General features: G+C 50.4%; 1 protein-coding gene across 1 annotated transcript in view; it reads left to right on the top strand.

Annotated features, from left to right (window-relative positions):
- Positions 1-23,202, top strand: part of Nos1 (nitric oxide synthase 1) — a 108,098-nt gene that overhangs the window by 13,108 nt on the left and 71,788 nt on the right. The window contains 2 exon segments of the mRNA XM_050159123.1: positions 8,603-9,694; positions 21,048-21,174. Of these exon segments, the coding sequence (XP_050015080.1) occupies positions 8,985-9,694; positions 21,048-21,174 (837 nt within the window). The 5' untranslated portion in view covers positions 8,603-8,984.

The raw sequence follows: 23,202 nt of genomic DNA, 5'->3' as shown, positions 1-23,202 counted from the left end.
CTGGGTCCATCCCCAGAACCCACTTCCCTTCTCTGCCCCGCTCTACCACCGAGAGCCGACCACACGGAACCTAGAATAGCTCCTGCCTGGGCTTCTGAGGCCCGCCTGTAATTTCTTCCCATCACTACAGAATCAGAGCCTGAGCACAGCCCAGGTCTCACCGTCACTATCGAGGAGAGTCCAAAGGGTGTTTATAGCCACCCCACATCCCCTCTCTTCTGCTGATCTCTTCCTCCCCTCAAAGAGTCCTTTTCTACGGTGACATCCTAAAGATTTCTTAATCTAGATTTCACATAAGAAAAAAACCTGTAAATCTCTTCCACCCTCTCCTTTTGGGGGGGAATGTTTTGAGGTAGGGTCTCACGGGGTCACGCAGGATGACATGGACTCATGGCACATGGCAGCTTCAATTTGTCTTTCTGAGTCTGACTTATTTCATTTAACATGATGCTCTCCAGTTCTATCCATCTCACTGAAAAAAATGGCATAATTTTATTCTTTATGACTGAGAAAAGCTCCATCACACACACCCCACGTTTTCTTTAATCCACTTATCTGTCGATGGCCGTCTACACCGGCTCTATTCCCTGGCTCTTGTAAATAATTCTCAGTCACTGAGTTTCGCATGTCTTGACAACTAGCCTAAAGTGACTCTAAAGGTACACCAAAGTCCTAGATGACCCCCTAGAGGACACAGGACATACCCACTTAATCGTCTTCTGTGGTTCATTGGTGGAAGCCCTCAACACCCCTGCCTCACAGATGAGGAATCAGAAGGTAGCAGAAAGTAGACCTAGCTCTCAAATCTTTGTCTTTCTAGCTCCAGATTCATGCTGTGACCTCTCCCCAGTGATGGGGCAGGCCCAGCCAGGGTGAGAGATGAGCCAAAGGCAATAGAAAAGCCTCTGCTCTGAACTCTGGAACTTTCTGTCATCGTGATGGATGGAGTAGCATACAGGTGGCTAAGCTAGCTCTGGTAATTGAGTTTATGAAGCCAAGCCAAGGCGAAAGATCTGTGAGTCCTCTCATCTCTTCCAGCATGGGGACAGAGCCCTATAGCTCTCCCAGCGTGGCACACAGTGACATCTCCATGCCTTCCTCTCAGTCCTGGCTTATTGCCAAGCTCTGAGACCTGAGTGTCTCTGCCTGTGCCTCTCAGGCTCAACATCCCAGCATCCTCGGTGCTGCTCTTTCTACATTCCAAAGAGGAGCTGGTGACCTGGGGACAGACGCTCACTCTCCCGGGAATCAGGATCAGTTCATATATACAGAGCACAAAGTGCCCCGAAGAACATGTATTTACCAGATACCAAAGACAGTAGAAAGATGAATGTCCAAGAGTCAGAATCGGCTCCATGGAGCACAAGGGTCCTTTCCTTGGCTATATTCCCCTGTTTATTGATTATCTAAAAAACAGCAGCAACAACAAAGCAAACCAAGACCCTAATAACCCTCCTCTCACTCCATCCACACAGGTGCCAGCATTGCCATGATCTCTGTCTGACAGACAGTGGCACTGACTCAGGGGCTGAGGACCTTACCCACCATCACAAAGCCAAGTAGACAGCCTGGCATCAAAGACCTTGTCCTGTTTGGGGAAAGTGATATTAAAAATAATCAAAGCAATTAATCAATAATCAATTATAAAAGAATATCCAAAAAGTAAAGTTCTTTTTTTACATCCAAATCCCACCCTTTCCTGAGAAGTTGCTACTGATGCCAAGGGCCTGGGTTCGTATCCAGAAATACTTGGTGTCTTCAAGTTCACATGGAAATAAGGACAGGCAAATCAGATATATAAGTAAATATAGTCCTTGGGTAGTATGGTCCACATTAAACAATAACTTTTTTGTTCTTTTTATTTATTTTCAAGATGGTCTTTCTCTTAGTAGCGCTGGCTGTACTGAAACTCACTCTATAGACCAGGCTGGCCTCGAACTCACAAAATATATACACAGTATATATTGACTGGGTTCATCCTAACTCCTCCCAGATCCCCCCACCTCCCTACCCAGCCCCAGCCCCCCAACCCTGCTCACTCTCTCATAGCCCATCAGCTCTGACTTGTGCTACCCACAGACTCCTGGATGTCGGGGGGGGCTGTGCCCTGGAGCATGGTCAGGAGACACACTGGTCAGGAGCCACACCCTTAAAGAGAACTGGCTCTTTCTCACCCAGAAGCCATGAACTGTCAGGAGTACTCGGTGAGGGGTGGGTCTCCTAAACCCCTCCCAATTCCACATTGTAAGGTTACTTGTACAGCCACAGTCCCACACTAACTGGCTTGATCCAGTACAGACAGCCAAGGGTTTGTGCCAGTTCTCCTCAACCTCTGGTTCTTAAACCCTTCCACATCTCTTCCGTGATGTCTCCTGAGCCTTGGCAGGAGTGGGGAGTGACCTAGATGTCCCATTTGTGAATAAACACTCCACTGACCCTCTGAATTTCTGCACTTCCCACACCCACTGCACAAAGAAGCATGTCTGATGAGGTCAGAGAGTTGTGCACGTCCACCTGTCTACGTGTGCGTCTATTGGTGTTCTCTATGGTTTATCTGAAGGAGAAAGTCCAAATTCTCAATGACTACACCCAAGGCACATTTTAAATTGAGGGCCAATATTGTAAAATATTAAAAGAGTCTGTCCCAAACAACAGTGTAAGAGAGGGTCCATACCCCAACCCGGATCCTCGGGCCACAGGGATCAAGATTCTACAAGTCTTCCTCCACCCTGACTCTGAGCTCAAACTTATCCTGCCGAGCTGTGGATTCAGTCTGAAAAAGTCCAAGACAGCCTCAGGAGGCTGCAGGTGAAAAGGGAGACAGGAAGGGAGTTCCATGGTTGCCTGAGGGGGTCCACTACAGGACCCAGAGCAAGTCTCTGGGATCCCCAAGGCACCGGATGCCAGCACACCCTGCTGACTTGTGGGGGCGAGGCAGGCTTGGGGCTCTGGCTTGCTGGCGTGGGAGAGATGGCTTCAACTTGGATCTTAAACGGCTGCAAATTAGAGACTGTGGAAGTTGGTTGTTGGGGTACTGTTTAAAGGGGCACAACTTGGCGTCTTTTGTTCAAAGAGGGGATGGCTGTGTCTTGTTGTGCTTTGTAAGACTTGGGAACATGCAATCTGTTTTTAAATAAGACTGGGGAGTGCCTCTGTGGCTCCAAGAGCGACCTTGTGGCTGTGCAAACTGCAAACAGTAGCAAGTTCACCGGCTCAGTTCTGTGTTCTTTAATCCTGTTCATTTACAGTATAAATACAGCTGTGGTTAGAACCTAAGTGATCTGACATTCCAGCACGAGGAAAGGTGTTTTGTAATGAGGGCGTGGCCACCAACTTCTGACTTAAAAGGGCCTTGGGAAGATGAAGGCCTGGATACCTGCCCCTTCCAGAGTGATCGCTGTATGCTGTGTACAGAATTTACCATGCGTGCATTTTCTCACCTAGCAGGGTGTATCGGGGCTCCTTTCTAGTCTACAGATACACACCTTGTTCTCCAAAACGCACTCCTTGTATATAAATGTGTTAGGTTTCACCTGATATCCAAAGAGTTCCAGGCACTAGAACATTAACCCTAGAGACACCCATTTCTAACCTCTCCCGCGTAGCGATAGGATTTCTCTCTGCTATCCTTTCCTCCCATGCCTATGCCCGGCTAAGTCTCCAGTAGACACTTAGGAGACAAGAGGGAGGGGAGACTCCAGGGACCCAACTAACATTTATTCACCGGTAGGCATGCTTGCAGGTCACAGGCACACGTGGAGGCCTGAGGTCCACCAGTAGGACGAGCTCTCCTTCCACTGTGTGGATGGTGGGGACTGAACCCAGGTCATCAGGTTTGGTGACAAGTGCTCTCCTTTGCTGAGCCATCGCACTGGTCTCAGAGTCACAGATGACAGTGTTGGAAGAGCCGTGCTAAACTATCGGGCTTTGGGGTAATCGCACTGGGAAAAAAAGCAGTAAAGGAGGAGAGAGAGGATTGCAGCAAAGGGCACGTGGTATCCTCAGCACCACAAAAATATATGTTAAAAATAAATAAATAAAAATCTAACAAAGGAAAAGCAATTTCCATAATTCTATTTAGCCTAATATATCTGTAACAATATTATTTCTAGATGGAAGCAATATTTTAACTTTATTTATAATGTGTTAATGCTAGCCCTTGGGGAAGCCATCATGGGGGGGGGGTCATAGGTTCAAGTCCAGCCTGGGCTAACAGTAAAAAACCTAACTCAGAAAAAAATTGATATGTTTTGAAATCCTTTTCTCATACAAGTCCTTGTATTTGGACTCTTCCAGAACCTCTTAGCCACAGTGAAAGAAACCCAACCAACATACCATGAACGACTGTCATCTTGGGTATTGTGACTCACCACCATCTGATGTGACTGATTAAGGCAAAACTACAATTCTCACCCCAAAGGCAGTAAGAGAGTTTCCCCAAATTCCATCTTCTGTTCTGAAAGTGGCTGCATGAGATTTTATTAGCTACAGAGCAAAAGAATCTGAAAGTGTTTACCAGAGTTATTAGTGGGGGCACGGGTGGGCGGTCACAGTTTTACCCAGGAGATTCTGCCATAACATCCGATGACATCTTTAGCTTTGGGATTGGTAGGACAAGTGGTGGCTAAGAATGTGTTTTAGAGTTTTAATAGTCATGAGGACCCTGGGCCCAACGAAGGGCGAACAAACGGCAACTTCCAAAGGCACCGAGGTTAGCCGGATATGTCTGCCTCCGATCTGTTACAGTCTAACTCGGTCTAGCGCAGTCTAACTCTTCGTATTCTCCAAGTTCAGTCCTTCAGCCTAGCCTCGGCTTTAACACCGGTGAGGCTTTTCTCTCTTTCTTCCCACCCCGCCCCCTTCTTTCTGGGAATTTCAGATGCCTGCATTTCCATTTGAGTTCACAACACTGAGCCTGCTCCCCTGATTCTCTTGACCTCTGTTGCTCATTTCTCGGTGAACGAGCGAGGCTCCCAGTGGCTCTTCTTCATCCCGGTCTAGAAACGGAAAGTGCTCAGATTGGAAAACCACAAGAAACCAGCACATGTGATACCCAGAGCAGCTTACATCCACCCTGTGTGTGCGTGAAGAGAACCCCTTGGCATGACCGCGGGCAGCTTAGGGCTGAAATGTGAGAATGGAATAGAATACGTGCTTTGGGGAAAGACGGGGTGCCGTTGTGTCTGAAATCGGCATCTGGGCCAGGTCCAACCCTGACTGTTACGCTCCCTGGAGTCTCCCCCTTTACATTAAGGCCTTATTGATAACTTAGCTGAGCAGAAAATACTTCATAAGCTTAACCTTCCAAAACAAAACAAAACAAGAAGAGTGGCAAGGAGCATTCACATCTGTGACCCTCACCCATTGTCAACACAAGGATGAGAAAGGTTCTTTCCTACGGTGGCTGTAAGGATCAAATCCAATCCATGGGGAGGACTTGACACCCTTCCTAGCCAAGAACCCCCACTGTCCCCATCCCTCCCACTGTAGAAATGAGGTTTAGGGTGGGGGCTGCTTGCACAAAGTCACACAACGAGGGGGTGACATCAGACACGCCCTGTTTGGGCTGCTTCCTTCTCCCAGGCAGTCATCACCGACAGTCAGCCTTATTCCCGCACAGCAAGGTAAAGGGAATAAATACACCCAGAATGAGTAAGACACTCGACAAAGGCTCACGGCCAAGTGTGGTTTCCATGGTACGTACCGTGTGTGCCTGTGTGTGAGTGTGTATGTGTGTGTGTGTTTGTGCGCACGTATGAGAGATAAACAGAGAGAGACTTGGCAGGCTCTTCAGCCTAGCTTCTATCTCCCTGCCTGTCTCCTTGTAGATGATGCTCCCAAAGGGACCATGTAAGAATCCTCGGTGCCATCTGCAGGGAAGGGTGTCCATCAAGATGACGCAAAGGACTGTGATTGATGGGGACAATAAAACAAATCATCCTGATTAAACTCCAGGGAGTCCAAATCATCATGTTATATAATAATAACCAGAGACAGGGTTTTCTGAGTATCGGTCCTCTCTGTGGCATGACTGTCCCTATGTTTTCTGTGCCTGTTGAATTCTCCGGGTTAATCAGTAAGGTGGCTGCTACTAAGAAACCATTCTACAGATAAGGGAGATGAGGCTCAGGGCAAATAAGGAGCCCTCTCAGAAACACAGACAGAGCCAGGAAACAGAGACTCGGGGGATCCGAATGTTTGCAGGTGAACTTGTCCCTGCCTTTTAGGTAGGAAAAAAAAAAAGCCAGGACACTGTGGGGTCAAGACTGTGGCACGCACTGGGAGTAGCAGCTCAAGCCTATAATCCCAACTACTGAGGCAGGAGGATACTATAGAGTCTCTGGAAAACTTCAGCAGACCCTGTCTCAAAATAAGAATTACCAAGGCTGGGAATATAATATAGTATACACGGTGGCCTGGATTCCATTCCCAATACCACCGGAAGAAAGGGAGGGAGGGAGGAAGGGGAGGATGCCTAGTTTCCCAGACACCTGCCAAGAGCCCCACCTGTTTCTAGATGATAGCAGAGACTGAGGCCAAGCTGAGCATGGCTGAAGGTGGGAGGCCCCGTGAGAAGCTTTATTTCTGATGTTTTTTTTTTTCCTTTTAACCAAGGCACACCAAAGGCCAAGCCTATGCTCTGTCCTTTACTAAAGTCTGGCCTAAGCCAGCATTTGTAATAAATGAACTTGAGGTCCTTGCCTCTCCTTCCAGACACTTCTTCCATTAAAGAATGGAGCCAGAGCCAAATGTGGGTGCCAGAGAAAGCTCTAGAGCCCCAGATGTCTCCCCCTTTGGCTGTGGTTGGGTCCCCAGAAGATGGGACCCTTATGTGCGCTACAGAAGCAAGAGAGCAAACTGTCCTAGACAAGGAAGAGAATGACGATTCTGGGTACTTTTCCTACACACCAGAGCCTAGGCAGCGAAACGCTACAATCGACACAAGGGCCACACGCAGCCGAGAAATGCCACAGCATGAGAATGGTGCATGATACACAGCGAGAAACACACACAGAGCCACGCCAGATGGAGAAAGCTGCCCGGGCTGGGCCAGGGATTCGTTACTCCTCCACCCACACAGAGCGACTGGTAGGGTTATGTAATACAAGCTGCAAAAACACTAACCAGCCCCTCCTTCAAGGGGCCCTGGGCGGAGGGGCACCTCTACTGAAAGTCAGGGGGACCTGTGCAGTCAACTCCTGCTCTTGGAGGCAGTGGGCACTTGTGCCAGCGGACTCAGCCCCGGGGTGGCCCTGGGAAGTAGCTGGAAGGGAAAGGAGGTGACGGTTTGGTTTGTTAGTCATGACCAGCAGCTGGGTGTTTCTCCTTGTGCGAAGGCATGGTGAGAATGTGTAAAGAGAGGGCTGGGGACACAGGTAGGACTGGGGCTTGGAGGGGAGGAGAGAAATGGATGCAAAGATTGGCTTGTCCTCTCCCCACCCCCACCCCCACCTTACCCACCACCTGGCACAACCCACAGCTTTTCACACACCCAGGTCCCTGCACTTGCCTGATCTGAGCTACCACCATACCACAGCTTGGCCCCTGTTGGCCTTTGGCACGCCGAACACACCCCAAGACCTTCCGCTGGGACAACTGGTGCTTTGAAAGCTGACAGCATTTTAGGGAAGACTATACATCGGGTGTGGTTAGCAGGTGAGTCTCAAAGTTCAGGCTTGCAAGGGAAGCGGCTCCATCCTTCCGCCATGCACTGTGTGTGACCTAGGACAAGACACTGAGCTGTCTCTCAAGTTGGGGCTGCAGGCCCCGGGATGGTTCTGTAAACATCAAAGGAGGGAAAATAACTGTTGAGAATGGACGTATTCAGAAACTTCCCTGTTAGTCTTCATTTTGCTTTTTCCTCTTCCATCAGTGAATATCGATTGAGCATGTCATGTGCCGTTGCTAAGCCCAGAGGGTCGCGCTGGGGTTTTTCATGTGGTGTGTGGAGAACAAATGTATTCCAGAGTTTTGTGTGGACCTATCTCTTTGTGTTCAAAGTGTTTGTAACATGGCGAAGTGTCTGCTTTTAAAATTGAAAGGAGCTAATGCGGAGGGACATGGCCGTGAGGTTAGCTGGATTCCTCCATCCGTGGGACCACCTAAGGCAGCGTCTCTGTCTGTACAGTAGGTTTTGTTCTTGGTGATGATGGAGGTGGAGGTTAGTGGGAAGGTTCCAGATACGGGAGCCCAAAGGTTGGTGCCAGAGGAGCTGCTGAGCTGTGGACGGGATGTGTTTGCCAAACCAGGGCACTGAGGACAGTGTGACTAGTCGGAGCAGTGACCTCCCATGCTGGGAGAGAGAAAAGGTTAAGAATTATTACCCTTGGGTCTCTGGGACTGCCTGACCATCATGGCTGTGGTGTCCCCAGGGAGGCCCTCTGGTCCTCGAGGGTTTTAATCACCGGGTAAAGCCAGGTAGCTGCTGCAAACTGGAGAAGGTGAGTGTCCAGTTAAGGAAGACCAACCATGCCTCGGGTTCAGCTTCAGCACCCCGGGCATCTGTGATTCGGTGTTTTCCATCCTAACTCCGAGGTGCTGGGTGCCCTGCACAGCTCTCTCCCTTCCCCTTCTCATCCGCTCTCTTCTTCCTTCTCCTCAGCTCCAGGAACCCTACATCAATTTTCATTTGACAAGCTGGTGACCAAGATGCCCAGAGATTAGTCCCCATGCATGTGCGTCACCTTAGACACAGTCATAAGACACAGCAAGCCTCCAGTCTTCCTGACCTGTTGCTTGGGGACACGTCCCTTCCCTGCTCCTGACGTCTGCCTGGTCAACCTTGGCTTCCTGGGAGAACAAGGAAGGAGGTGGGACACATGAAACCATGCCACCCAAGGCCGAATGGCAATGAGTAAGTGACGCCAAGTTGACGTCAAAGACAGAAGCGGCTGGAATTCTGCAACCAGCTCTTTTCCTGGAGTAGCTCGGGGCCCCTGCAAGAGTCATCTTAGCTTAGAGGTCTTCCAAAGGACACAGACACCATGGAAGAGCACACATTTGGAGTTCAGCAGATCCAACCCAATGTCATTTCTGTCCGTCTCTTCAAACGCAAAGTCGGGGGTCTGGGCTTCTTGGTGAAGGAACGGGTCAGCAAGCCACCCGTGATCATCTCTGACCTGATTCGAGGAGGTGCCGCGGAACAGAGCGGCCTTATCCAAGCTGGAGACATCATTCTAGCCGTTAATGGCCGGCCCCTGGTGGACCTCAGCTACGAGAGCGCCCTGGAGGTACTCAGGGGCATTGCCTCTGAGACCCACGTGGTCCTCATTCTGAGGGGCCCGGAGGGCTTCACTACACACCTGGAGACCACCTTCACAGGAGACGGAACCCCCAAGACCATCCGGGTGACCCAGCCCTTGGGTCCCCCCACCAAAGCTGTTGATCTGTCCCACCAACCGTCAGGCGGCAAAGACCAGCCATTAGCAGTAGGCAGGACCACGGATCCTGGTAATGGGCCTCAGCATGCCCATGGCAATGGACAGGAAGCTGGCTTAGTCTCCCAAGCTAATGGTCTGGCCATTGACCCTACAATAAAAAGTACCAAGGCCAATCTCCAGGACAGCCGGGAACATGACGAACTACTCAAAGAGATAGAACCTGTACTGAGCCTCCTAAACAGTGGAGGCAAAGCAATCAACAGAGGTGGACCAGCCAAAGCAGAAATGAAGGACACAGGTGTCCAGGTGGACAGGTAAGCTACAGGTGTGCAAGTGTGTGCTTGTGTGTAGGTGTGCATGTAGAGGCTCCAGCTGACAACCCAGGAGCCAGCCTGCCCAGTCACATGTCTTGACTGCCCTATCTTTCCCTGGAAATTTCAGTCACGCAAAGTGAGTGGGCCTCCATTTGAAGACGCAACTCTTGCCATGAAGCCCGCGGTCATTAATAACTATGGTCCAGGGCATTGTGTCTTCAAGTGTTTGTCCCATGCATGCTCCCAAAGTCCTACAATGTGGATGTGGGAAAGGTGTCGAGAGTGGGGTTCGGAGAGTTAGAGATGGCTTTGCTAATATTGACCAGAGACTTAGAGGCATGTGCACACATGTCTCGCTGAGCACATAGCTCTTGCCAGGGTGTTGGGAAAGCGAATAGGGAAGAGAAGAAATCTACACCCCACGCTGCTTCCTCCTCTCTGCAGCCAACTGAGGACAAGGGAGGCTCCGGAGAGAGGAAAAGACAGGAGAATTAGTTCCAAAACCCCTAAACGACAGTCTTCCAGTCTTGAACCCTGAGGATAGACCCTGAAGTACTGGGAATGGCCCCTCTTGTTCACCAAACTGCTACTTTCAGAGTCTCTGGTGGAAGGGATCCTGGCAGAACTAGAGACGTTGCCAGCTTCTTCCGAGGGAGGAAAGAGCAGCTGGCCCTGGCAGTCAGAGTTGTGTGTCCCACAATGAGGGAATTCCCTTTGCCTCTTACAACATCAAACCCAGTAGCCCTGTGCCATGCTGCCAAGATGGGGATAGAGCCACCCAGAATTCAAGCCCTGCGTGCATTGGTGACACTCACCGAAGCTGTGCTGTGCACCAGGGCTCCAGAGCTGTATCTGCTGTGCTCATGACACAAGCCGGTCCTAGACATCAAACCCTATTCCTCAACAGCAGAGTTCAGAGAGTTTTATATGAGACTCTGCCGCTGTGGCGGAGCCCCTGGCCGATGGCGGCTGACCCTTGGCTCTATCCATGTTTTGTACCTTTGACTGGTTTGCAGCGGGGCCTGAGGCTGTGGCTAGAAGGGCCCCTTGGGTTCTATTTCAAGTACACTTGCACTCCTAAACCCCATATGATGTGGGTTCTCCCCCAGAAGACCCACAGTGGATGCTGGGTACTCCTCGCCGTGTGACTAATTTGACCCTGTCTCTCAAGTGACACAGAAGACACAAAGGGGCCACATAGAATATAAGGTACAGCACTAGTGGGTGCTGGTGTAGTTACAGAGCAAACGGTGACTGTAAAAGGATCTCCACACTCCATTCCATAGAAACCAGTGCCTCTGAGGAGGCACAGGCAGCGTGGCCCATTTTTCTGACTTGGGAGTGGCTCCATACAATCTCTCTCCCATTGTGGTCCTCCCTCCGGCCACCAGATCCAAAAGTCATAGATAAACTGAGGTTTGAGGGAAAGCCACCCAGAAAGGCTCAGAATCCCGGGAAGCCACTCAGAGGAAACAACTGTAGGGAATGGGTGACTGTCCCCCAGCTTGGTGGCTCATACTCACACCGCATCCAAGATTACCTTACTAGTCAGAAAACTAGCATGTGGTTGATATAGCCTGCCCCATTTAACATTTTCAGACACTTTGTGTCCTAACTGTGATATAAGGACAATGTCAATCTCCTAAAGAGGGAGCCAGCAATCAAGAGTATTGGTGCAAACACGGGACCTTGTTGGAGGAGGGCTGGCTTGTTCATCCCGGCTGCCCAGCTAGCTTCGCCCAAAAATAATCACACAGAAACTGTATTAATTTAATAACTGCTTGGCCCATTAGCTCTAGTTTCTTATTGGCTAATTTTTACATCTTAATTTAACCCATTTCTATTAATCTGTGTATCACCACATTGCAGTGGCTTACCGGCTAAGTTTCAGCATGTCTACCTCCGGCAGCAGGTCCATGGTGTCTCTCCACCATGTCTTCTTCTTCTTCCTAGCATTCAATATTATAATCAAATGTCTCCGAGTTCATTGTATTCAGGATCCATTCATCCATAGGTGCTGATCTAACCTTTAAAGGCCCAAGTATCTTTTTTGCATTCTAAATTGGCATTTTCAAAAGCCAGAGATTTAATAAGTACTCTTCTAGCATCTGTGTCTGTTACTTCTATTTGTACAGCCTTAGTGAATCTTTGTAAAAAGTCAGTAAAGGGTTCTCTCTGGCCCTGTTTAACCCTGGTATATGATTCAATTATTTTTCATAGTTCTTGAGTCCTGTCCCAAGCATTTAAGGCTGCTTTGTGGCATAGGAACCGACCTCAGCCAGCAGGTCAAGGGTGTGTGCCTGGACACGAAACTGTTGCACACACAGGAGCATCAGGTGTAGAAGGACATAGGTGTGTCATCTTGGCATCTCAAGTGCCACAGCAGTGTCACAATCTGTGATACAGTTTCTGAAATGAACCATTCTCAAGGAGACGACAGGTCAGGCTGGCTTCACTTGGTACTCCCAATTTCTGTGGCCTCACACAAGGGAGATCAAATCTACCGGTATTATAAGACAGAGTCCAGGAACTTCTGCCTGCTTCTATCTACACAGGAGGTCCTGTGGTTATGGAGACCCTTTGTCCTTACGTGAGACTTATCCTTGGTGTTTTCATGTCCTCTGTCCCATATGGTTCTACCTCCACAATGCAAGGAGCACCCCATCAACAGCCCAGAATGTCCACAAGCCCACTGCCACTCAGCCTCCTGGAGACTGGAATCCAATGCCAGAGTCAATGCCATACATTAGGACCCAGAAGCCCAGAATGCAATTTTCCCTGGGGTCAGTTTCTCGTTGGCATCCCTGAGACCATCAGGGAGGGGCCCTTGGTGCTCCCTGTGGGGAATATCTTGTGACTCTCAGTGACCTCCCTGACCAGACGATGTTTGATTGGCACTGGCAACTTGGAGACTGGATGAATAGTTGCCATACTGAGCCGCTTAGGAGACAGCGGGGTACTGTATCCAGATCCAACATCCATGGCATGCTCACCAGCCAGTGACTGCTCAGGTCACCGGGAGCAACAGCCACTTGCTAGTTTAGGATGCTGCCTGTCTCTTCTCTGTGGCCCTTCATCCCTCTTATGCGTGGACTTGGCTGTCTGCCCACCACTGGGACTTAGGGGGACCAAATGTGATGATACATTACTCTAAAATGGCAGCAGAATCCTCTTACAACCAGGAGACAGGTGGCCCCAAAAGCCTGTAAACCCAGGCTTCTGGTCCATTCTGTATTTGAGAGTGGTCACTTTAAAAAGTGTCAGAGGATGTCAAGGTTGCTCAGCTTGCTGCCCTGAGGCAGGGTTCTAAGGAGGCCAAGGTCCCTGGTTCAGCATCCATCTGGAACAGCCGGTCATCCTGGCCCTATGATCAGGAAACTAACCAGTCCCCTATTCACTTTTGCAAGGCACCAGGGCGGCCCCTCAGCACCTCTTCAGAGGTCATATAAATGTTACTGTAGATGTAGGACACTGACTTCTGCCTGCTTTTCTAAATGAGCAAACTGAGGCCCAGAGAGCTGAAGCCACTTAGCCAGGGTCACAAAGTCCTGCCTGTAACCTACAGCAAGTGTCTGGCATTAAAGGGCCAAAAGAAGCAGCTGGGGGGGTGGACAATATGCAGGGCACCTGCTCTGTGGCGAGCCTGAGTCAGGGGATTGTGCTATATTACCCTTCTCTGCTGACCACTCCCAGGGAGGCTGGCCCCAGGCTGGCCCCACGCTGCTGTCTGTATGTCAGTCCCACTTCTGCAATGAATAAAGCAGGGATCAAAGAGGCTCTGTCATTTATCCCAGGTCAGTTAACAAACAAACCAAATTCAGGCCCGAGGCTGTGCTCTTGACCTCTGTGGCCTCATAGATGGCCCCGTTGCCCTCAGTGTGCTTGGCTACTGGCCCCCTGCGTATCTAAAGCTATCAGAATATTTCAACTGAGTCTGGAAGGGAAACTGAGACCTTGCAGTTCCTCTGGCTTAGGGCAAGGTGACCACGACTTGTCTTCCTTCAAGATGAGAAGCAGGGCCTCCCCAAATTACAGAAGAGCCTCTCTGGTGGGTTTTGCAGGTTTCCCAGCCTTCCAGCCATCATGGTGGAGGAACCAGGATCCCAGGTTCATTCTTTTTGTAGCAGGGCCAGGCGACTAGCCTGTTTCTGTGGAGCTAATTAGTGTTTGCTCACCATAATGGTGCCCAAGAAGAGGCTGGGGAGATAGCTCAGAGGGTAAGTGCTTGCTGCAGACATGAGGACCTGATCTCAGATCTCAGGTAACCACATAAAAAGTGCTAGAGAGACAGAGACAGCCAGACCCCTGCAGTTTGCTGATCAGTCCTGCTTAGCTGGAGAGTTCAACCAGAGGGGGAGACCCTGTCTCAACAAAGAAGATGGACAGTGAGCTTCACACACACACATGCTCACACACACATGCACACACGTGACCTCAGTGACCCTCAGCGGGGCTGGCTCCAGGCTGCCTGAGTTGGCACACACTGCACACAGAACTCTGAATGGGACTGTGGAAGCTCTCCCACGAACTTCCACGCCACAAGCCAGAGCAACTTCCGTTCTCTCCCTCATCAGACATGCATGTCTTCCCCAATCTGTTCTCACCTGCCTCGTCCCCTTTCTGTCTTGTCACTTGGACACTCAGCCCTTCATCCTGAACGAGCTATGGAAGAACTCACTTGTCTACCTCCCCCAAATTGACCTGTCCCCAGCGGGCTTCTCACCGCCTTGCACCCAGTGAAGTTTTGAGCAGACATAGTCTCACTCCTGGTTCCGCTCTCAGAGCTGGGGACTCGCTGAGGAGGCTCTCCCCCCCTCCCCGAGTCACATCAGAGGCATGAAGAATAGACAAATAGACGTTTGCCGTCATCTCTCACAGTGACTCATGCCAGGGAGGAAATAGGCCAGAGATTTGGGGGGCAGTAGCTCGAGAGTGAGGAGAACGTTAGGTGGGGGAAGACAGAGGTGCCAGGCATGTGGAAGTCAGGGAGGGGGGAGCCTGACAAGAGAATAGAGTGGGCACAGAGGTCCTGAGGCAGGGACCAGCATGAGGGCTTCAACGGGGTGATGGGAGGCTCCAAGGGATGCAGGGTAAACAGTAAGGGGAGCTTTCCACGCCAGCACTGGGGATCAAACTCGGGTCCTATGCTTGCACATAGGCACTTCACTCTCTGAGCCCCCTCCCAACCTACTGTTTCAGGGTGCTGAGTGTGTGTGCAGTGAGGATGGCTGTTAACACTCTCACTGTCCAGATGGGGCAGGACAGACATCGGGTCAGTGCATAGGAACCCTCCTGTGCTTCAGCATCCAAACCCAGCCTATTACCCCCAATTTCTTTACTCTCCTACTTTTGCAGGTGTAGGTTTAAGGGTAATTAGAGTCATGGTCGTGACTGAGCCCCAGAGCCCCACCTCTCTTCCCAGCTTCAGCATCCCTTCTTGGGTTCCCGTTCTCAAAAGCAGATGCTACAGCCTACCCTGGTGGTACACGCTTGTAATCTCAAGCCCTGGAAAGCTGAGGCACAAGGGTGACAAGTTTGAAGCCAGTCTGGGCAAAGTAGTAAGGCTGTCTCAAAAAATAATGGCTGGGGACGTAGAGTGTTTGCCTCGGATACACAGAGCCCTGGCTTCAACCCTGCACCACGTAAAGCAGGTGTGATAACCTACACTGGAATCCTATCATCTGGGGGTAGAGTGGGAGGCCCCAAAGTTCAAGGCCATTCTTGACTACACAGCGAGTTTAAAGCCAACCTGGGCCTGTCTCAAAAAAGAAAAACCTCCCCCCATTTTGTCTGACAAGACCTCGCCATCAGGGCGACAACACCCTGATGAAGACAAGGGGAAGGTTTGGCCATAAACTCGAGTCTTTATATTAACTTAGTCCCCAGCAACCAAGACCAGGTCGGGGCAGCAATGAATGACAAGCACAGGGCAAGGAGTATGGGAAGGAGTTAGCCATCATATCCACTGAACACTGGGGTAGGCCTTCTGCCGAGGCCGGATGCTCTGTGGGGGCCCCATCATCTGGTAACTGCCTCTACCTTCCCCGAGCCTGACACACAGGCCTGACACACCTCCTCCTTGCCAGGTATTCAGGCTTGGCCGGCGGTCAGCCATGTGAGATTTCCAAGGAGTCAGACCAGTCCATTCTGTGAGAGAATATGGACCTTGATTCCCAAGCACCCTGTGCTGAGGACCTGACCAAGGCCGTGTGAAGGTTCAGGACACTGACATGGTGCTTGGCTTGGGTACATCTCAGTATAGTGTCCACAGATGCCGTTGCCTGTCATTATGGAGCATGGCACTGTTACTGTAGTGGGGTGGGCATAGAGGTTGCTCAACAACCCTCCAGGCCTGGGACAGAGCCCACTGTGAGGAGGTCTCTGACTCCAAACCTCAACGGTGGAGACCCAGACATTTTCAATCACATCAAGGCGACTCAAGGCAGCTGGACAGGCTCTGGGGGCAAAATAAAGTCCGTCATCCATCTACCCTTGCCAGAAGTCAAGAGACAACCTGGTCCTGCTTCAGTGGGCTCCTAGTGTTTCTCCTGCCATGGGAAGATGATAAAAAGCCCTCAGCAAGCTGCATTTACCCAGCTGATGAAGCCAATGCTCTCACTTCATTGACTGGGAGTATCTAGCAGTTCATTTAAAGTTCTGTGCCCCTGGCAACGCAGGTAAAGGTGCTACCTGCCGGGGTTGTTGGCCTGAGCTTGATTCCCAGGATACACAGTAAAGAGAATAGACTCCTGTAAGTTCTCCTCTGACCACCACAATATGCTCTCTCTTTCTCTCTCTCTCTCTCTCTCTCTCTCTCTCTCTCTCTCTCTCTCTCTCTCTCTCTCACACACACACACACACTCTCTCTCTCTCTCTCTCTCTCTCTCTCACACACACACACACCACTCATATACTCAAATTTTTTAATTATTTTTTTAAAAAATACTCAAAAGTCTTCATGAGTATGTGGTTTAGCCAGATATACCTCCACGGTCCCCTATGTAATCCCCATCCCCACTCCCCAGAATAAGCAAAAGGCAGCTTTAGAAAGCGTCTTTCACTGACTATGTCCCCTTGGACAAGTGATCCAATCTCTCTGAGTTGCAGCTCCCTTCGCTGTTAAGGAACATCATTATAGTTAGTGTCTTATTTGGCTGACTGTGTGCCAGGCATTGTACACACATGACCTCACGTAGTACCCAGCAGAGGTGGATGCCCCATGGCTTTGGAAGATGATCAGAGGCAGCACTCAGCAGTGGGTAGACTAAAGGGCACACAGAGCGGGGAGGGGGGAGAACAGGGTAGGACTTACGGAAATCTAACTACGTTTACTGCAGACTTGGACTTCTGAAGTTCAAGTGGCCACGTGTGGCTAGTGACCATACCAGACAATACAGGCATAAAGCATGTCTATCATGGCTGGCTAGTGACGAAGACCTTGGAGGACTAGAAGTTTTCTTGTCCCATCTGGTAGGAAAGTCACTAGCAGGTTCCCCCAGCTGTGTGAGGACGGTCCTCTCACTCAGTCTTTGGCCATGCTATCACTAACCCTCATGTGACAAAGGACACACTGAAGCTGGTTGCATGCCCAGACTCACCTGGCTAAATAGGCAAAGCCAAGAGCCAGACCTGGTTCTGCCCACTCCCTGCCGTGGATGCTACTTGCCGCCACTGTGAGCAGACACCGTGGGATACTTAGGAACCCCTATCATGCAGATGAATTCCTAAGGTGTACCAGGTCCTCCCCAGTCCTCCTCCCACAGGCTGGGGGTCAGGGAGTCTACTCCTGAATTTGTGCTGAGTGTATGGAGATCAGATAGCTCTGACATTCTCTGGGCTCAAACTAAAATTCCCTGCTCATCATACATGATTCTAAAATCAGTATGTGTTAGTCAAACCACCCAAGCACATTCTTTGAACAAAGGTGCTCATAAGAGAAGGAGAAGGGGAAAGGGAGGGAGGGAGGGAAGAAGGAAGGAAGGAAGGAAAAACACAAAAACTAAATGTTAAACCTCTGAGCTCCTTCCTGTAAGGTCACTAGGAGATCCACCTCAGAGTTGGCTAGGTGATGGACCTCACAAATGCTGGGGTTCTTGCTCTGTCATCTGTAGCCGAGAATGTGTCGTGTCTTTCCTGCCCCTTCCTTTGAATCTCAGAAGAATGTGAGCTAAGAGCCATCAATCAGATCTAGTTTCATAGCTCAGCTCAGCTTCAAGCTGTGGGCCTCTAGGGAGCCCACACTGCCCCTCTGGGCGCTGTTCTCTCATCTGAAACCAAACGCAGTGAATGGCTGTTGAAACGAGATGAAATAACTATGTACAAGTACCTGGTACATTACAGATGTCTCCAAATGCATTAACCTCCTCCCTTGTCTGCTGAGGCCCCATTTGTGGTCACGTGACGCAGTCAGCTCAGGCACGACAGAGCCGAAATGGAGCTGAGTGACATTTGAAGCAACTCTCTACAGCCCGTTCCCTAGTTAATTGCTGCACAGGTAGTCCGTTGACTTGGGAAATGCTGGCCGTCAAGAACCACTCCAGGGACGTTTCAGTGACATTTTAAAGAGGGTGAGACAGAATGTTCCCTCTGATGATGTAATCACCCCCAGCAGAAAAACAGAAGTAGCTGCACCATGGGCCAGAGGGACTAAGAGAAAACACAGCTAGGAGGGGTGGGCTGGCCCCGTAGGAGCGGTGGGAAGGGAAACTGCTCAGGGCCTGCACTGTGAAACAGTCTCCCAGTTCCTCCTTCATCCCAAATGACAATCCACATAAGACTTGGGGGGATGGAATCCCCAAAGCTGGGGAGGTAACACAGAGAGCTAGACAAGAGACAGCCCCCATGCCTGGGACTAATACCCATGAGGGGGGCTACAAAGTAACTGAGAGGTCTGAAGTTGGGATAGGGTGTGACAATAAGGTACAACTCAGTTGGATGCAGGGCCAACAGACCGAGAGGAACAAGAGAGCAGCCTTCACAGGAAAGGATAGAGGTGATGTGGGCATCTGGGCAGCGTGGTCCAGTCTTTATCTCTGAGGCTGGCTACCCTACAGGACCGATCAGAGGAAAGGGCAGGAAGACGATGGGCTTCACAGGCAAGAGATCGGGTTCTGGAGTCGGGCACAAAGCCTGTGGTTGAGGACCACGTGATGTGAGCTAGTGACTTCCTGAACATGGACCTCAGTTTTCTCGTGCGACTCTTATTTTGGTGATGCTGGTGGTAGTCATGGTGAAGAGGGGAAGGGAATGATGGCCACGGTGATTATGGTGTTCATGGCTATAGCAGCAATGATGGTGGTGATGATGGTCATGATGGTGATGGTTTGGTGAGGATGAGTGTCTTAGGATGTCAATTGCTGTGAAGAGACACCATGACCAGGGCAACTCTTATAAAGGAAAATATTTAATTTGGGTGGCTTACAGTTCAGAGGTTTAGTCTATTGTTGTCAAGGTGCTGGAGGAGCTGAGAGTTTTATATCTTGATCCACAGGCAACAGGAAGTGAATTGTGACACTGGGCATAGCTTGACCATAGGAGACCTCAAAGGCCACCCCCACAGTGACACACTTCCTCCAATAAGGTCACACCTCCTAATAGTGCCACTCCCTTTGGGGGACATTTTCTTTCAAACCACCACCACGAGCTTGGTCATGATGGTGAATGACAATGGTGGTCATGGGAGTGGTGCTGAGCACGGTGATGGTGAAGATGGTCACCATGGTGATAATGGTGATTGTCATGATGGTGACGATGGTGTGATGATGGTAATGATGTTGATACTGGTGAGGATGTGTGAATAGCGGTCATCGTGATAGGGAAGAGGACGGTGAAGATGTGACAAAGATCATGACAATGGCAACGCGGGTGTCACTGGTGTTGGTGTTACTGCCGATGAGGAGGGAAAGCCAGAGGCTTGTTTCTGAGTGTGGTGGTGACAGTGACAGCGGTGGAGAATAAGGACACTAACGGTCTCTACTTCAGAGTGAATGTAAGCAGCAGGCTGGAAGCTATGACTTTACCACTGACCACCTGTGACCTTGGTCCCTGGGTGACTTATCCGCCCATAACCCTGATATAACAACGTGACAGGAGCAACTTAAGGGGGAGTCTGTAACTCACAGTTCTAGGGTGCAGTCTGTTACAGCGGGGACATCAGGGCAGCGGGAGCTTGAGACAGCTGGTCACATTGTGTGCACTGTCAGGAAGTTGTATGTAATGAATGCTGGACTCAGCTCACTTTATGTGTTACAGTCCATAGTCCCTGGGAACAACCGTGCCCTCAGCCATATGAGGAGCTGACCCTAGGAGTTGACCCAGCCAAGTTAATTCCCCATCAGCATAGCCAGACTTGTCTCCCCTCATGCTGGACTCTGGAGCTGACAGCAGCTCTAACCTCCATAGCCCTCTCTTCTGCACCATCTGCGCCATCTGTGAAGGTATGATGATGGTGGCGATGGTGGCGATGGTGGCGATGGTGGCGATGGTGGCGATGGTGGCGATGGCAGATAATCCTCACTCCTGCCCCACGGACCATCTGAAGGCTTAGATGAGTCAAACACACACATAGGGGCCAGGAGACCATTCAGCTGGTAGAGTGTTTGCCTTTAAAAAATGAGGACCTGGGTTTGGTTCCCAGAATCCACAGAAAGGAAGGCTCCCGGACACTGGAGATGTAGAGGCAGGGAATGGATGGAGTTTCCTGATCTGTGGTCCCATCAAATCCATAATCTCTGTTCTGTGAGAGAGTCATAAAAGCTGAATGGCTCCTGAGGAATAACATCTGAGGCTCACCTCCGGCCTCCACATTCTCCTGTACATCACACACTCGTGAGCCACACGCGTCATGCCTGACGTGTGTAGGGAATGCTAATTGACTCTAGTCGCCATCATGAGTGCTTTTACTTTCATTGCTATGTCCCCTAAGCTGGTGATTTTTATAAAGAAGCCCAAAGCCTTGGTCAAGATCAGAATGAGCCTTGGATCTGGCCTACAGGACTTCCACCCATCCCATGCCCTGCCTTTCCGGTCATGAGCTGTCCTGGGTGGGCAGGGCATAGGGTACATCCCTGAGGAGGTTGACAATGACTGATCTGAGAGGCCTCCAGATTCCCAGGCCTGGGAAATGGGAGCAGGGGTGAGTGATATCCATGTGGCAGCCTTGCCCCGAGCCTAGAACTGCCTTCCCTGTGGCACTGGGGGAGGGGTGGGGTTCTGGTGAAGATGCGTGGACCCACAGGCTACACAGAGAGACCTGCAAGTGAGCTGGGGTTCTGCACGGATGCGGGGCTTCCAGATCAAGGCCGCCATCTTGCTATCACTTCCTCACCATGTCCTCCCTGTCCTTGCCTTTCAGAGATGGGGACAGCAAGCTGCACAAAGCTCTGCCGCTGGGCAGCGAGAACGACCGAGTCTTCAATGACCTGTGGGGGAAGGGCAACGTCCCTGTGGTCCTCAACAACCCGTATTCAGAGAAGGAGCAGGTAAGTGGATACGCTGGCAGCACCCTGGGTCCCCGTACCTCCCTGGGGAGCATGGGATCCCAGAGCCATTGGCCTGGAAGCTAAGCCAAGAGGGCAGGGACAAGGGTGTGAGGGTCGGCTTCACGTCTCGACGTGCAATGTTAGCAAGCATTTAGGAACTTGTCATTTTTCCAGATTTTACATTCCTGTTCCTACCAAGAAAGACACTCACGTTCCATGTTCTAACGCCATAGAAAATATAAGATTCTAAATACTTTTTAAATTTTATAAATCTAAAGATATTTATAAAAATATAAAAAAAAAGATCTAAAGCCAGCGAATATCCTTGCCAATACCTTTTCCCCCTTAATGCCAGCTGTAGAGACTAATAAGATTGGTTGCTTTTTGTGCGTCCTAACATCTCATATATAAACAGACAAACGACCCTCGTGTTAGTCTTCCTTCATAACAAACGAAAGTGTCCGCACTTGGCCTTGCTTTCTTGCGTGTTAACATGTCTAGAAGATAAATCCCTGTGAGGAGGCAAAGGAGCCGCTGTCTTAAGTAGGGTTTCTATTGGGGTGATAAACACCAGGACCAAAAGCTACTTGGAGAGGAGAGCGATTATTTCACTTTACCGTTTCCAGGTAATAATCCATCCCTGAAGGAAGTCAGGACAGGGACTCACAGGGCAGGAACCTGGAGGCAGGAGCTGACGCAGAGGCCATGGAGGGTGCTGCTTACTGGCTTGCTCCTCATGGCTTCCTCAGCCTGCTTTCTTATAGAACCCAGGCCCTCCAGCCCAGGGCTAGTACCACACACATACTGATTAAGAAAATGCCCAACAGGCTTGTCTACAACCCAATCTTATTGAGGTTCCCTCCTCTCTGATGGCTTTAGCTTGTGTAGCCAGTACAGAGAGCCTGGTTCTTTTTCACGACTGTATAATATTCCAGTGTGTGCCTATGCCGTCCTCTATTGAGTAAGCCCTCATAACAGACACTTGGGCCATGGCCACTCTTTGGCTGTGACAACACTATCCCGTGTGGTATTGTATAGATAGATACTCATTTGGCACGTGAACGGACTTAGGAGAAAAAGATTCCTGGAAGTGTTGGGTTGAGTCAAAAGTCTTTTCCATTTCCAGCCCGGTGGCTGCACCCATTTTACCAGATAAGTGGCAGGAGCAGGGGGGCTGTTTGCCCACAGCCTCGCCAGCTCCATCTGTTGCCGAGTATTTCAGTCTGTGCCAATCTGCGGAGACGTGTGCTGACAGCTGAGTCACCGTCCCTTCCATTCCTTTCTAAGACTGCCTCAGCTTGGCCAGGGACCAGCAGCCGCTTCTCTCCTGCCCAGGCAGCTGAGGGGCCAGGCCAGAGTGACCCTTGGAAAGAATCCGTGTCTCCTACCAGTGATTCTCACCCCACAGCGGCAGGAGTGAGGTGACTCACGGGAGGTCTGGAAGAGGGGAGCTGCACCCCCTCTTCTCGGCACCTGCACACAATTGGAGCCTTTCAGCCCCTCTGAGCCAGGACTCCCAGCCTTTCCGCAGGGCTTCAGAGGCTGGTGAGCCAAGCTGAGACACAGGAGGAAGAAATGGGCATGGGGAATTCCACGATCCCACTGGCTGACTCTCCCGCAGCCGGTGACACCCAGGAATGTTTGTGGGGTGAACAGCATTAAACTGTCCTCAAAAAATCAAGGCCACATTGGAACAGGAGTGGGCTCAGTGGTTAAGTGTGTACTTAACAGGCAGGAGGCCTGGGTTCACCCCAGCCAAACACAAACAAACAAAGGCCACACCAGAACAGGGGTCTCCTGTTCACGGACAAGAAAACAGGCTACTATACTCTTCAAAAATTCCTTCATAATTTCTTTTTATTGTAGGAGAGAGAGGTCCTAAGAATGGAACCCAGGTCTTGGCATGTAAGCACATAACTCCATACACTAGGCTATATCACTAGCCCTTGGCTTGTAATGTACATCCCAGGCTAGCCTTGAACTTGTAACTCTCCGGCTCCGGCCTCCCAGCTGCTGGGATTACAGGTA

Source organism: Alexandromys fortis, unplaced genomic scaffold, assembly GCF_014885135.2.
Source record: "Alexandromys fortis isolate MF-2015 unplaced genomic scaffold, M_Fortis_MF-2015_v1.1 scaffold_90, whole genome shotgun sequence".
Classification (NCBI taxonomy): domain Eukaryota; kingdom Metazoa; phylum Chordata; class Mammalia; order Rodentia; family Cricetidae; genus Alexandromys; species Alexandromys fortis.
This window is presented reverse-complemented; position numbering and strand designations above follow the sequence as displayed.